The sequence below is a fragment of the Chiloscyllium plagiosum genome, chromosome 35 (genome assembly GCF_004010195.1).
Source record: "Chiloscyllium plagiosum isolate BGI_BamShark_2017 chromosome 35, ASM401019v2, whole genome shotgun sequence".
NCBI lineage: Eukaryota > Metazoa > Chordata > Chondrichthyes > Orectolobiformes > Hemiscylliidae > Chiloscyllium > Chiloscyllium plagiosum.
The window spans coordinates 7,224,722-7,241,347 of record NC_057744.1 but is presented as its reverse complement, the minus strand read 5'-3'; the positions used below and the strand labels follow the sequence as shown (position 1 = coordinate 7,241,347).

Below are 16,626 nucleotides of genomic sequence, written 5' to 3'. Positions count from 1 at the left end.
AGGGCTTTGAGTCCTTCGTGATGGGGGATGGAGGTGTACAGGGACTGGATGTCCATGGTGAAGATAAGGCGTTAGGGACAGGGGAAGCGAAAATCATGGAGGAGGTGGAGGGCATGGGTGGTGTCCCGAACGTAGGTGGGAGTTCCTGGACTAAGGGGGACAGGACTGTGTCAAGGTATACGGAGATGAGTTCGGTGGGGCAGGAGCAGGCGGAGACAATGGGTCGGCCGGGGCAGTTAGGTTTGTGGATTTTGGGCAGGAGGTAGAAGCGGGCGGTGCGGGGTTGTGGGACTATGAGGTTGGAGGCAGTGGATGGGAGATCCCCTGAGGTGATGAGGTTATGGATGGTCTGGGAGATGATGGTTTGGTGGTGGGGGGTGGGGTCATGGTCAAGGGGGCAGTAGGAGGATCCCGAGCATCTGCAGACCTCACTTTCTCGTCAGAGATGTTATGACCCACCTTTGGAGAAGGTGGCACTTGAAATTGGGCCTCCCATTCCAGAGTTACAGACACTATCACTGCACAAGAGCCCCATTATTTTTTTGAAAGAAATGATTTTTCCAACTGACCTTAGGTGAAGACAGAATCAGGCTCAATTGCAAAGTTCCCCTCAGTAACTGGTAGTTGAGCCAGGGATTTTTGTTTGGGAGCATAAGCTATCTGAAATACTAGCATTCGGAAAAGTCGAGATTTCATTCAGGAACAACATGTCTATCTAATGCTAGTCGAGGAGTGGGGCACTGGAAAAGCACAGCAGGTCAGGCAGCATCCAAGAAGCAAGAGAATCGACATTTCAGGCAAAAGCCCTTCCTGATGAAGGGGTTGCGCCAAAAACGTCGATTCTCCTGCTCCTCGGGAGCTGCCTGACCTGCTGAGCTTTACCAGCGCCACACTTTTCGAAACTGATCTCCAACATCTGCAGTCTTCACTTTCTCCTATCTAATGCTAGACTACAGCCTTACTTGCATTTCACTTGATTCAGGTTGTTACAAATCTTGATCCATCTCTCCTGTCTTCATTTATTGATACAATGAGGTAAGGAATGCTCAGCTTGTGAAACTGAGAGTGAAATATCCCAATATTTCAAAACCTACTGCTATTACATTTGTATCTCTATTCAGTTTTGATGAATGGTCATTGTCATAAAACATTGACCCTTTTGCTCTCCAAAGATTTTGCATGATCTGCTGAGTATTTTTAACATGTTCATATTGTATTGTTCAGTGGTTACTGGCCACTTTTAGTGGTCCACTGGTAAAGCAACGTTAAAAATCACATAACACCAGGTTATAGTCCAACAGGCTTATTTGGAAGCACTAGCTTTCGGAGTGCTGCTCCTTCATCAGGTGATTGTGGAGAATAAGATTGTAAGACACAGAATTTATAGCAAAGGTAAACTTTAAAAATAATTTCTGTGATCTACATATGAAAGAACTGAAACCAACATGGACATTCTAAAAATGAGAGACTTAACAAACAATCCGGGTCTTTTTCAATATATAATTTCAGGTACACCACACTGTAAACTTTTGCTATAAGTTCTGTGTCTTACAATCTTATTCTCCACAATCACCTGATGAAGGAGCAGCACTCCGAAAGCTAGTGCTTCCAAATAAACCTGTTGGACTAAAACCTGTAACTTTGTACACCCCAATACAACACTGGCGTCTCCAAATCATGACTGGTAAAGCAGGTTATCTACACTCATGGAAGGCAGGAGAACATTAAATGGTCAACAAAGAAAGAATGAAAGGTAAGACAGCTAAAAAGGTCATATTACAGATACACAAGATCAATGCAAAAAAAAATTTAGTAATTGTAACTAGAATGTGCAGTGGAAATATTGCTTATTACAGAACTAACAATGCTTGTTTTTGAACTCACTTTTCTGCTGAGGTGAATTGATGCTGGCAATGCTGCTGATGTCATCGGAGTCTGTAAGGTCAAAAGTCACTGCTTTCTTGTCCCCTGTGCCTTTTGGTGCTTCTTCATCTGAAATCTAATGGATTGAAAAGTTTAAATTCACACGATCTACAGCAGACAAACATTTTTAAAATACAATTTTCCTTCTGTGTGCTCAGTTAGCAGGTTTCAGGTGGGGTGACACCACTGGATTAGAATGGGTTAACCAGCTAGTTCGTCCACCTATTTTGGGAAGCATAAATTTGGAAAACAGGTGGCGATAGATCTGGGCTCAGCTGAAACTAATAGTGCTACTATCAAATTTATTCATCGTAGAGGCTTGTGTATGCTGTGTCTACTTGTGTAAGGTAGTAAAATGGTACTGCTGCAATTAATGAGGAGAACAGGAGAAGAAATTAGAAGAGCAATATTTTCAAATTCTTATTCCTGGGAGAAGGAAGTTCAGGTAACATAAAAACACAGGTGATTCTGATTCAAAAATGAACCTTGCCACTCAATTTTCCCAAAGTTTACCTTGCAAAAAACAGCAAAGAACCACTTCTCTATGATGCTGGTTCCATTAGAGAAGCTTGGAAACCATCTCTCAGGGCCGAGCATTTTCCGCCTCTGGATTCATTGAGGTGAGCCTTCGGCATTGCAGAGGTATGACCTGATTCACCTAAGTGAGTTGTGTTCAAAAGATACCCACCTCTTCAGCAAGCGATGATTCCAGCTGATTAAGTTTTTCCTCCTTCTTTTGTAATAACACCTGGCCCTGCCTCATTGTCATTTTCATCTCATCCAGATGTTGGGCTTCCTAAAGCAATATAGAAGAACATGAGCACTGAACCAAGTACTCAAACTTTTTCACAGGATCATAGAATCCCTACAATGAGGAAGAAGGCCATTCGGCTCATCAAGACCACACCGACCCACCGAACAACATCAGATCCACCCCCTATGTTATCACTGTAACCCCACATTTTCCATGGCTAATCCACTTAGCCTCCACATTCCTGGACATTAGGGACAATTTCCCATTGCCAATCCAGCTAGCCTGCACATCGTTGGATTGTGGGAGGAAACCGGAGCACCCACAGGAAATCCATGCGGACACAGGGAGAATGTGCAAACTTGGCACAGACAGTTGCCCAAGGCTGGAATCAAATTGTGGGTTCCTGGTGTTGTGAGGCAGCAGTGCTAACCACTGAACCACTGTGCCGTTCAATTATATTGATAGAATTATTTTTACTTCTAATATTCACTTCTAATATTTACTTCTAATAATATTGTGGGCGGCACGGTGGCACAGTGGTTAGCACTGCTGCCTCACAGCGCCAGAGACCCGGGTTCAATTCCCGCCTCAGGCGACTGACTGTGTGGAGTTTGCACGTTCTCCCCGTGTCTGCGTGGGTTTCCTCCGGGTACTCCGGTTTCCTCCCACAGTCCAAAAGATGTGCAGGTCAGGTGAATTGGCCATGCTAAATTTCCCGTAGTGTTAGGTAAGGGGTAAATGTAGGGGTCTGGGTGGGTTGCGCTTTGGCGGGTCGGTGTGGACTTGTTGGGCTGAAGGGCCTGTTTCCACACTGTAATGTAATCTAATCTAAAAGCTGCACTTGCACCTGCATTACTGGCCATCATATTAAGGAATCAACAAAAACAAAAAAAAATCCTTTAGGTTTCACTAAGCCACTGTTTTAAAGTAGCTAATTTATTCCTTGGTGAATGAGTAGGTTCATATACTTGAATGCGGCACTCAGCCATGAACCTCAGAGTTTCAAACTAAACTCTCAAGTCAGTGAACATTAATATGCAATCAGGGCAAGAACTGAAATAAGCAGTCATGCTGCCTGTTAAACCTCATTGGATTTACAAAATCATTTGACCAGGGTACTAAATGATCACCAAAACTGGTGAAATCATAATCCAGGAAAAGAAAGAAAATTAAATTTAAAATCTCTCCTAATCTGCTTTCTTTGATCCCTTTAATTGTTTGGAAGAAGCATTTCAACTTTTTGTTGGTTAATATCTATGTATTTCAAACACATCATTGATCTATTGTTCCTTCACAGAAGCTATTTAAATGCATCTCATGGAAGACTCAGTGGGTTGAAAATATGCACACACTGTTAACAGGAGTGTGAATTTTCTGCTTTCAGTGAATGTTCCTTTAGGCTAATCCACTCACCTGTTCCAGGTTTTTGTAGGCATCCTGCAGGATTTGACTACTCTTTGGATCTTGCACGTCATTCTGTGCTTTTTTGACGTCATGCCTCCACTGCTGCTTAGCCGACTTAAGTGCTGTCTGCCGCTTCCGAAGTGAGCGGGTCTGTCTCATTAGGAACTCTTTGGCTTTATTGATGGATAGTCCTTCAGCAGAGATATAGTACCTTACACTGGGAAAAGTAGAGTAACCAGTCCATTTCAATTTGTAATAGAAGTCATGTAGGTTAGTTTGAATCTTCATAAAATTCACAAGTTACTCTTCCTCCTTCCAGTTTTGAAATCAAGACTTATTACATGACTGCACTCATCACTGCATGCTAAGATAACTTGGAAACTCTTCATCTCTTACGATTTATAGACTTCTAAAGCTCTAACTTTGTGTCATTACAACTTTGAGTTACCTCATCTTCACTGTCAAATCCTTCTTGACACTTGCCTCTTCATATACACCTAAGACCATAATAATAACCATAATAAAACCATAAGATATAGAAACAGAAACAGGCCATTTAGCCAATCGAGTCTGGTCTACCATTCAATGAGATCATGACTGATCTGAAAATTCTCAACTCCACTTTCCTGCCTTTTTGCCATATTTTCATTTTCCATTTTCTCGCCATTTCTCAATTCCCTTACTGATTGAAGATCTATCTTCGCCTTGAATATACTAAAAGTTCCAGCCTATAAAGCCCTCTAGGAAAGAATTCCACATATTCACTATCCTCACATAAGAAATTCCTCTTCATCTCTGTCCTAACTCTTCACACTGTGGTTATGCCTCTGGTCCCAGTCTCTCCACCAAGCAGAAACAACTTCTCAGCACTATCCTGTCAAGCTGACTAAAAATGTATGTTTTAATAAGGTTGCCCTTCATTTTTTTAAACTCCAATAAATACCAGCACAACCTACTCAATAAGCAGTTTATGCTCACTTTGGCCTTTCAGTTCTGTTTATATATTTAAAGAAGCTCTTGCTGTCTGTCTTGCTATTACTTGCAAAATTATCCTCTAAATTTACTTTCTCCCTTTTTGTTTTTTTTTTCAGCCTTTTTTTGCTGGTTTTTAAAACTTTCTTAATCCTTTGATTTACCTACCACTAATCTTTGCCACATTGAATTTTTTTCTTTCAATTTGATACTATCCTACTTCCTTGGATGGTCAATCCCCTTTCTAGAATCCTACCTTCACAGTGGCATGTATCTTTGCTGTGAGTCATTATTTCCGGAAACATCAGCCATTGTTCCTCAACCATCTTTCCTGCTAAACACCTTCCTCAATCCACTCCAGCCAATTCTGCTCTCATCCTTTGTAATTACTATTACTTAAGTTTAGCATAGCTGTTTCTGACTCAAGATTCTTACTCTCAAACTGAATGTTAAATTCTACCATGTTATAGTGGTCACCATTTTCTAGGGTATCTTTTACCCCAAGGTCACAAAACACACTGGTGAGTTAAAGGGGGATTTTCATAAAAGTACTTTGCTAGTGTAGGATTGAACAAAGTGAGAGCTACTCAACAATTGGCCATATTATAACCATGTTCTGGTATGACTTGCCAAAGGCATTCAAAGTTGCTCCAATCTGTGTTCATTTTTAAATATATTCCCTATTGCTTTAAATGGGAGTACAAAAACATGGAAATAAACATCCTTGGGACAATGCTGCAGAAAGAATCAATGCAAAATATAGGAGTTCTGAACAAGAGACCTTCCAATGAGTCAAAAAAGTGTGGTGCTGCAAAAGCACAGCCAACCAAGCAGCATCTGAGGAGCAGAAGGATCGACATTTCAAGAATAAGCTCTTCATCAGGAATAGGGGGTGGGGGGACACAAGGGAGCTGAGAGATAAATGGGAGGGGGTGGGGCTTCGGTGAAGGTAGCTAGGAAGGTGATGGGTAGATGAAGGTGTGGGATGATGGTGATAGGTCAGAGCAGAGGGTGGAGCGGACAGGTGGGAAAGAAGATGGACAGGGAGGACAGTTCAAGAGAGCGTTGCCGAGTTGGAGGGTTGGCTCGGGGTTACGTGGGTGGAAGGGAAATGGGTAGACAGGCAAAATTGACATGGATTCCATGTGGTTAGAGTGTCCCAAGGCGAAAGAATAGGTGTTCTTCCTCTAGTCGTCGGGTGGCTAGGATTTGGCCATGGAAGAGGCTCAGGACATATGTGAAATTGGCAGAATGGGAGGGGGAGTCTTACCCAAACTTCACACACTTATCTTCACCATGGACATTCAGTCCTTGTACATGTCCATCTGCCATGATGAGGGCCCCCAAGCCCTCCGTTTCTTCCTCTCCTGCCGAACCAACCAGTACCCTTCCACTGTACTCATTCGATTGGCTGAACTGGTCATCACCCTCAACGATTTCTTCTTCAAATCCTCCCACTTCCTTCAGACCAAAGGGGTAGCCATGGGAACCCACATGGGCCCCAGCTATGCCTACCTCTTTGTCAGGTATGTGGAACAGTCCATCTTCTGCAGCTACACCGGCACCATTCCCCACCTTTTCCTCCGCTACATCGATGACTGTATCGGCACCACCTCGTGCTCCCATGAGGAGGTTGAACAGTTCATCAAATTCATGATCACCTTCCACACTGACCTCAAGTTCATCTGGATCATCTCGGACACCTCCCTCCTTTTCCTGGACCTCTCCATCTCAATTTCCTTGATCGACTCAATGCAGACATCACTTCAAACTCACTGACTCGCTAGCTACCTGGACTAAACCTCCTCCCACAACCAATCCCCCACCCCGCAAGAACACTATCTCTTTCTGTCAATTCCTCTACATCTGCTCCCAGGTGGATCAAATCCATTCCAGAACATCCCAGATAGCCTGTTGCTTCACAGACCACTTCAGCCCTTGAACCTGACCCCTCCAAGTGCAATAAGGATAGCCCGCTCCTCACCTTCCACCCCATCAATCTCTGAATAAAACACATTACCCCCCGCAATTTCAGCCACCCACAATTGGACCCCACCACCGGAGATATATTTCCTTCTCCAGTTCTGAGGAGGTCATTCTCTCCGTGACCCCTCATTAGTCCACACCTCCCACCAACCCATCTTCCACTCCTGGCACTTTCCCTTGCCACCACAAGAGGTGTAAAACCTGCGGCCATGCCTCCCCCCTCACCTCCATCCAAGGCCACTAAGGATCCTTCCACATCTGGTAGAGATTATCATGCACATCCATACACCTCCTCTATTGTGTCCATTGCTGTCGGTGTGGTCTCCTCTACACTGGGGAGACAGAAAGTCAACTTGTTGAATGTTTCAGAGAACATCTCTGGGACACAAGCGCTAACCAACTGCACCTCCCTGTGGCCAACTATTTCAACTCCTCGTCCTACTCCGCCAAGGACATGCAAGTCCTAGGCCTCCTCCATGGCCAAATCCTAGTCAACCAACGACTAGCGGAAGAACGCCTCATCTTCCACCTTGGGACCTTCCAACCACAAGGAATAAATGTCAATTTCACCAGTTCCCTCATCTCACCTCCCCCACCTTATGCCAGATCCAAACTTCCAACTTGACACCACCCTCTTGACCTGTCATACCTGTCCATCTTCCCATGTATCCACTCCGCCCTCCTCTCCAGCCTATCACCTTCACCTCCATCTTCATCTACCTATCACATTCTCAGCTACCTTTCCCCCAGCCCCACCTCCCTCCCATTTATCTCTCAGCCCCCTTGGGCCTCTCATTCCTGATGAAGGGCTTATGCCCGAAATGTCGATTCTCCTGCTCCTCGGATGCTGCCTGAGCGGCTGTGCTTTTCAGCACCACACTCTTCAAATATAAAAATTGCTGTTAAAAACATACACTGTAACTTTATTCGCTTTTTTACTTCTGAACTTCAAAAGTGGAATAGCCAGTGCTGACATGATGGGCTAAACAGCCTCGTTCTGCACTGTAACAATTATGTGATTCGAAGACATGACAGGAAGCAAAGTGGTCTGAAAGTACTGCATATTCCTCACTTACTTATCCATGCTGACTTCCTCATCTTCAGTTCTGAGAACCGGGGAGCTGCTGTGATTTGGCTTCTGAAGATGTTGAAACAAATGAAACAATTTATAAATAGATTTTGTGGCAAATTACAATTGACTATTAAATGAACCAGCTGTTGGAATGCTTGTCTGAAACGTTAAAAATTAATATTTTAGACAATGTTAAACATGCACAAGCAAGAAATGGACAGCTGCATTATGATCTCTCAGCAATAAATCTTCATACAACAGATAAGAAGTCAAAACTGCCTGTTTTGATGGTCCAGGAATTGAAGAGTTCAATATGGTTCCTATCTTACCAGTGTACTGCTCTGACAGTTTCAGTCCATTAATTATTTGGTCAGGGTTTGTAGCACTAAAGTGACCACATTTCAGCTAAACCCAGTATTTTAACTAGCAATCTTACCTAGGCAGGCCATAAGAGTGGATAATTTCAGAAATGACAAATGCTGCCCTGGTAACTGAGGGAATATTTCCCTTCTGAGGCTAGGTGTAAAGGTAGTAATAGTTCTGCCCTTCATTTGACTGTGCCACAAATGAAGTAGGAGAGCTTGATACTGATAGCAATGATACATGTGCAAAAATAATGCCTTGTGAACAGAATTAAAAGAAAACTGAGAACACTGAAAATTTGAAAAAGTGCCAATTCTAATGAAGGATCTTCTTACAAAACCTTAGCATTTCCACCCATTTCTAAGATTCTGCTATCTATTTTGAGCACTTTTCATTTTTATTACTGATATCCTTTCACTGAATGGGAAACAAAAGAAAATGTCTAAATTCAGTATTAATAAGACAGTATAGAACTCCAAACTTCTGAAACCCATAAAACTGCAAAATGCACAAGTCTGATCATCAGCTAAGAAATATGGCAAAATGTGAGGATATAAAAGTTTAAGAAACTTGGTCTTTCTGGATTAATAAGGCTCATTTTTTAAATATACAGGGCTTAAAAAGAGGTCACATTTGCTTTAAAATTTTATTCTCACCGGTGTAACGTGTAGGTTTAAATCCTCAATATGAAGTTCATCCTCTTCTGCATCACCAGAGGTTCCGTTGATTACAGGCACTTCCTTTAGCATCTCTTGTTTCTTTTTGATTGTCACCTCCAACTCACTGCAAAATTGTACTTCTTAGAATTAAATTGCATTAAGTACTATTTGGCTATGGATGTCACATCTTAATACAACGCAATTGTGGAGCATTTTGTAATATAGTCTAATCGTTTTTTTAAATAAAGCATTTTAAAAATGCTATGTTATTCTAAGACTTTTCTTGCACATTTCTGACAGACCTTATATTTCAATGTCACTTCATGAAGTGAAGGCAATTCTCCTCCTTCAACCAATATCACCAAGATCAGATCAGCTAGGCATTCATCTCATTGATACTGGAGAAGTTTATTATGAATAGAATGATTTCTGCATTTTCCACAGAATTACTTCAGACATTGCACTTCAAATTAATTTGCTATATTTGAAATGCTTTGTGGCCATTCCTGAGAGATGGGATTATGCACTAGAATGGCAAATCTGCAACAAAATGCAGCAACTCAGAAACCCACAGCCCCCGGAACCTTCCTCCCCTTCCTTCTGATTCCAGCCCCTCTCACAACCCCATCTCCTGTGGTGTATTTGCTGTCCCTCCTGACCTTCTGCTCTCCAAAGCTGGACGTTCTGTAGTCAGCAACGGTCTCAGTTTTATCCCTCTGCATCTCCACCACAATAGATTTCAGGCAGGACATAATGTTGAATGTTTCTTCCATCACCTTCGCCTCTGTGCCCATTCTTTGGTCAAGGGTTCTTGTCCTGCCTCACAGACTCCTTTGTCCACCACTAACATTCTTCCTCCACCTTGACCCCTTTCCTATAGCTTTACCTGCATTCAATCTGTTCATTGAGAACTGTCGACGTGACATTGGTTATCTCAATTGCTCTGCCCTCCTACCCATTCCAATCTGTCTCCTTGTGAACTGACTGCACTCTATGATCTCAGATCCAATGCTGACTTTACAATTAAGCCTGCTGATGAGGATGGTACTGTTGTTCTCTGGTGGACTGACCTCCACATTACAGAAGCTGATCCTCAATATTTCAGCAAAGTCCTGCAGAGGTCTGAGCAATGCATCCTTGGCAAGATGGGTGGAAAAATTGGGTGAGAATGCAGCGATACCCATCACAATGTCAAAACGATCTTGCACTATCTTTTATGCTTTTCCCAAGCAGTGTGGTGAGATTGTCAATTGGCAGAGGCGAGATGCAAAATGACAAGGATGAACTCTCATTAAATACCCTGTTAACACCACAACTCACCCTGCGCATTTTCACGCTCCCACTTTATCCAATTCACCAAACGTGATGGATGTCAGAAAAAGTTGCAGGAAATCACAGCTTCTACCTGGCAGACTTAACTGGCCACTTTCTCTGAAATCATCCATGCTGGACACTGAGCAATATCATCTCAGGACACAATTCATAGGCACCAGCTGCATTCATCCATTGTCAGTGGACACTGGCATCTGCCAACCCATCATGATCATCCTGGCATAGTTCTTGGAAGGCAGTGCGAAAGGGCAGACTTGTATAGCGGGGAGCACCAGCATCTATCACTGAAAGGCTGTAGCTGGGACACTGTAAGCGCAGGCACCCAGCCAGCTCTCAGACAGGACCAAGCTACATCTCAGGGTTTGATTTTTTAGTGCTCACTCACTTAGTGCCTACCTCCATGCTCAAAGCAGCCCTTCCTTGCCATATTGTGCCAATTAGTGCTGTCACAAAAACAGGCAGCTTGCATTGATGCTAAGCAGTCCTCAGCCATGGCAATATGCAAAGGCCCCATTGGCAAGTGTGACAAGATTCCAGCAATAGTACTGAAGACTTGTGCTCCAGACATTGCTGCTCCCCTAGCCAAGCTGTTCCAGTACAGTTACAACAGTGGTATCCACACAATGTGGAAAATTGAACAGGTATTTCCTGTACATAAAAAGCAGGACAAATCCAACCCCAGCCAATTACCACCCCAAAAGTCTACTCTTGATCATCAGTAAAGTGATGGGAGGTGTCATCAACAGTGCTATCAAACAGCACCTGCTCAGCAATAACAAGCTCAGTGATGCCCTGTTTGGGTTCTGCCAGGGCCACTCAACCCCTGACCTCATTTCAGCCTTTTGTTCAAACATTGACAAAAGAGCTGAATTCCAGAGTTGAGGGGAGAGCAACAGCCCTTGACATCAAGGCTGCATTCAACTAAGTATGGCATCAAGGAGCCCCAGTAAAACTGGGCATCAGAGGACAAACTCTCTGGTGGTTAGAGTCATATATGGCACATTGGAAGATGATTGTGGTTGATGGAGGTCAGTCATCTCAGCTCCAGGACATCGCTGCAGGGATTCCTCAGCTGCTTCGTCAATGACCTTCCCTCAATCATAAGATCAAAAGTGGGGATGTTTGCCAATGATTGCACTATGTTCAGTATCAGTCATGACTCCTCAGATACTGAAGCAGTGCATGTTCAAATGCAATAAGATCTGGACAATGCCCAGGTTTGAGCTGGTAAGTGGCAAGTAACATTGACACCAGATAAATGTCAGACTATGACCATCACCAGTGAGAGACAATATAACCACTACCCCTTGTCATTCATGGTGTTAGCATCACTGAATCATTCCACTATCAACATCCTGGGATTATCACTGACCAGAAACTCAGTTGGACTCACCACATAATCACAGCAGGTCAGAGGCTGGGAATACTGCGGTGAGTAACTCACCTCCTGACTCCCAAAAGCCTGTCCATCATCTACAAGGAGTGTGATGGAATATTTTTCACTTGCCTGGACAGGTGCAGCTCCAACAACATTCAAAAAGCTTGACACCATCCAGGTCAAAGCAGCCTGCTTGACTGGCATCATACCCACAAACATCCACTCCCTCCACCACTGATGCTCAGTAACAACAGTGTGTACTGTCAACAAGATGCACTGCAGAAATTCACCAAAGATCCTCATACAGCACCTTCTAACACATGACCATTACCAATGAGGGGGACAAGGGCAGCTGTTACATGGGAACACCACCATCTCTAAGCCACGCACCATCCTGACTTGGAAATATATCACCGTTCCTTCACAGTTGTTGGATCAAAGTCCTGAAGTTCCCTCCTTAATAGCATTGTTGGTCAACCCACAGCAGGTGGTCTGCAGCGGTTCAAGAAGGCAGCTCATCACCATCTTCTCAAGGGGAGCAAGGGACGGGCTATAAATGCTGGTTCAGCCAGTGACACCAATCCGACAAATTAATTAAAAAAAATCACACCTGCTCTGCGTGCCAGCATATTACACAGCAAGCAAGCGGCAAGTCTCAAAGTCTTAGGGAAGTAGTCCTCACTGAAGTCCATGGAGGCAGCCCTCAGTCAGGGGTCCTGGCACAGTACGTCAAGGGCAGACTCCCATACCAGTCCAGAAAATTAGCCCCAGTCACGGTGTCTGGTCTGGGGATCCATGCCACTGCAGTCCAGGGAATGGGCCACAGTCAGTCCGTTGGCTCTAAGACGGTAACCCCCAGACTTCTGGTAAGGGGGTAGGGCTTATGTAGTCATGAAGGTGTATAGGCACAAGTCAGGGGTCTGGGCACATCTTGCCTGAGGCTGACCAGTCATGCCAGTCACTAGGCCACAGTCAGTTCATCGTGTCCATCTACAGAAACTGAAGGGCAAAGGGCAATTGTAATCAATATTCCACTTCTCCCTGTTGCCATGCCTTCAGTCCTAGGGAAGAATAGCTGGGAGATGGAGTGTAGGTATGTGTGCCTCTCCAGCAGCCCCGGGTGGCTGGGCCTGGCTTTGACAGCCATCAACCTGACCAAGGAGGCAGACAGAGAGTCCTATGACTCACTGCACTGATGCAGCCGCAGGAGGTCCCTGCACTGGCTGCTTCCTCCCAGTCCCCCTCACTGTAACCCATCTATCTGCCATCTTTGGAGTAAATGAGGGTCATTTCATCCCATTGCAGAACTTACCTGGCAGAACAGATGTTAATGACCTTCCTCCTGCATTGCTAGCCATTCTTCTGTATCCTGGCAATGAATCAGTTAGCAACCTCAGGCCAGGCTGGCGGCATGGCCTCCCCTGCTGTTCCTCCAGGACCAGAAATGCTTTCCTTTGCACTATTCCATCCACTGATGTCCACAGCCCTATTGGAGAAATTCAAACCTTTCCCTTCTCCACCATGTTGCCCATCAATGAGTAGGGCAGATTTGGAAAGCCAGTGCTCATCTGAGTGCACTGCACTCTTAAAAGACAACGTGTAATCAAGTGATGCAGTCTTTGGGTGAAAACTGCTAAGTGGCACGTTGCTGCAAGAAAGCAGAGGTGAGAGATGCCACATGGTGACTAATAAGGTGAGTTCGGTAAGATTATAGAGAGAAACGTTTCAAGGTATTATGGCAAACATACCATCCAAAAAAACTTGACGTTAACTTAGACTTAGCCAAAAAAAACATAAGATTCAGAATTTGCTATTCTTTGGTGAAGTCCGAGCACTTCTTTCTTTCAACCCCTGCTGAACAAAAGCAAGTTACCTAAGTTTATGCTGGAGTTGCTGGCTTTCTTTCCTGAGTGTGTCAACCTCTAGTTGCAGTTCCACTTGTTGGTCCTGTAGCTTATCCAGGTTCTGGTGAGCCTTCCGGATTGAATCCTGCAATGTGGAGTGCTCACGCTTTGCTTGTTCTACTTCTTGTTTATTTGGTCGTGACAGAAGGATTTCCTGCATGAGGACCAAAAGGAAAATGCAGAGAACACAAAAAAAAATTTCCAAAAATTTGAACCACGTACTTGAAGGGAAACATTTATGATCAACATTTAAAAATCCACATAGCTACACTTATTAATTTGGCATACGTGCTATTTTGTTTCTAAGTTTTATAGGAAGGTGAGGAAGATATGGAAATTCATGCTTGTGGTGGGAAATCTGGAAAAGTCAGGAGCACAGAGGTCTTGCTACATTTCAAGGGTGCATCTTATTAGCGTTTGTATTTAAATTAGGTTCTCTGCTCAGCAGATTTCTGGGCAGGAAAGCTAATGATCAAAAAAGTGCAATGAAAACAGAAATTGCTGGCGAAATTCAGCAGGTCTGGCAGCACCAGCAGGAAGAAAGCAAAGTTAGGGTTTTGAGTCCAGTAACTCTTCATCAGAACTCTTTCATTTAAAGAATTACAGCTGGCATTCTGGGGACTGGTTGCTGGGGAGGGGATATATAACAGAATATAATAGCTGAGCGTGAAGGAGAAGCAGGATGTCCAGAGGAGCGACCGTAGACAAGGAGACCATTCTTGTTCTAACTGGACTGGGGTTAGGGTTCCTATTTAAACTTAACATCCAGTCCAACTTTCTCCCACCTCTTGCAGTTGTGATGATGATGGTGGAAGTCTGAAAATACTTCCCCACCCATATATGCACAAAGGTTTGCCCAATGATAGGCAGAACAAAACATGAACCCTGGCAATCTAAAGAAACAGAAATTGGTATAAACGGATGCCAGGTCAATCACTGGAAAAAACTAAATTGGTTTGAGCACAGGCTTACATGCAAATACCCTTTGGGTGATCCGTTACTAGGAGAAAGTGAGGACTGCAGATAGCTCACATTTCTAATGAAGAGCTTATGCTCGAAATGTCAATTCTCCTGTTCCTCAGATGCTGCCTGACCGGCTGTGCTTTTCCAGCACCTCACTTTTTGACTCTGATCTGTTACCAGTCAACATGCAGTTCAGATCATGCAGAAATTCAACAATCAGTTGTATACTTACAGCGTGGTCCTTTTCCAACTGCTTTTCTTCAGTGTGAAGTTGTTGCCTTTTCAATTTCAATGACATTTCCTGGAAACAGTTCAAATCTCAAAGTTAACTGCCTGGTTTTATTAATCCAAAATTTGAGGACATAGCTGTATTTGTCCCACAAACAGCCGTCAAGTACGCGCTGCTTTGGCTACTGCTGATATTCAAGGGCTGATTAATTCCTGATGAAGGGCTTATTACTGATGAAGGGCTTATGCCTGAAATGTCGATGCTCCCGCTCCTCAGATGCTGCCTGACCTGCTGTGCTTTTCCAGCACCACACACTCGACTACTGCTGATATTCAATATGTTTCAACAATACAGTGCAGCAACTGACAAAGGTTCATTCTCGATGTATATACGATGATTAGGGTATCTCATTCATTGTTATCTTTTGAAAGCTTATATGCAAAAGATATTGGAAAGTTATTTTAAGAAATAGCAGAAAGATGCTGAAATAGCCCCCTGATTTGGTTTAGGTCGAAAATTAGTCATGGAGACCACAGAGCCCTAAGACATTGGAGCAGAAAATAGGCCATTCAGCTCTACTATTCATTAAGATCAAGGCTGATCTGATAAGCTTCAACAGCTCTTTCCTGCCTTTTCTCCATATCCCTTCATTTGTTTACTGATTAAAGATTTGTCTATCTCAGCCTTGAATATAATTTTAATGACACAACCTTTAATTCACTCTTCAGTAAAGAATTCCACAAATTCACTACCCTCTGAGATAAGCAATTCCTCACCTGCTGTTTTAAATAGGTGACTTCTTACTTCTTTAAGATGATGTTCTCTGAACCTAGACTCTCCCACAAACAAAACCTCCCTGTATCTACCATTCAACCTTCCAAAGAACATTATATGTATCAATAAGGTCATCTCTCATTCTTCTAAATTCCAATGCGTACAGAACTTAATGAACAGGGTAGCACGGTGGCAAGTGGTTAGCACTGCTGCCTCACAGCGCCAGGGACCCAGGTCTGATTCCATCCTCAGACAACTGGCTGTGTGGAGTTTGCACATTCTTCCCATGTCTGCATGCAGTTCCTCCGGGTGCTCTGGTTTCCTCCCACAGTACAAAGATATGCAGGCTAGGTGGATTGGCCATAGGAAATGCAGGGTTACTGGGATAGGGTAGCAGGGTGGGTTTGGATGGGATGTTCTTTGGAGGGTTAGTGTGGACTCAGTGGGCCAAATGGCCTACTTCCACACTGTAGGGATTCCATGAACTTTGTTCAGACAGTCTCCGTTGCCTAATCTCTTCCTAACCTTTTGGTGCTGCGGTCTTCTGTCCTCTTCTCCATTTAAACAATGTGCTTTCTGCAAAGTACACAACCTCACATTTTCCTACATTATATCTTATCTATTGAAGTTTTGTCCTCTTAACCTCTCTATATCCATAAGCCCATAAGACACAGGAGCAGAAATTAGACCACTCAGCCCATTGAGGCTGCTCCGCCATTCAATCATGGCTGATAAGTTTCTCAACCCCATTCTCCTGCTTTCTCCTTGATACTCAAGAACCTATCCATCTCAGTCCTAAATATACTCAATGACCTGGCCTCCACAGCCTTCTGTGACAATGAATTCCATATATTCACCACTCTCTGGCTGAAGAAGTTTCTCCTTATCTCCATTCTAAAGTTCTTCCATTTAC

General features: G+C 43.7%; 1 protein-coding gene across 1 annotated transcript in view; it reads right to left on the bottom strand.

Moving 5' to 3' along the window:
• LOC122540544 (centrosomal protein of 164 kDa-like) overlaps positions 1 to 16,626 on the bottom strand; it is a 214,084-nt gene that overhangs the window by 12,827 nt on the left and 184,631 nt on the right. The window contains exons 22-28 of the mRNA XM_043676409.1: positions 14,943 to 15,011; positions 13,717 to 13,901; positions 9,131 to 9,257; positions 8,116 to 8,177; positions 4,091 to 4,298; positions 2,612 to 2,719; positions 1,885 to 1,999 (exon numbers count right to left, since the gene is read on the bottom strand). Of these exons, the coding sequence (XP_043532344.1) occupies positions 1,885 to 1,999; positions 2,612 to 2,719; positions 4,091 to 4,298; positions 8,116 to 8,177; positions 9,131 to 9,257; positions 13,717 to 13,901; positions 14,943 to 15,011 (874 nt within the window). The remainder of the gene's footprint in view (positions 1 to 1,884; positions 2,000 to 2,611; positions 2,720 to 4,090; positions 4,299 to 8,115; positions 8,178 to 9,130; positions 9,258 to 13,716; positions 13,902 to 14,942; positions 15,012 to 16,626) is intronic.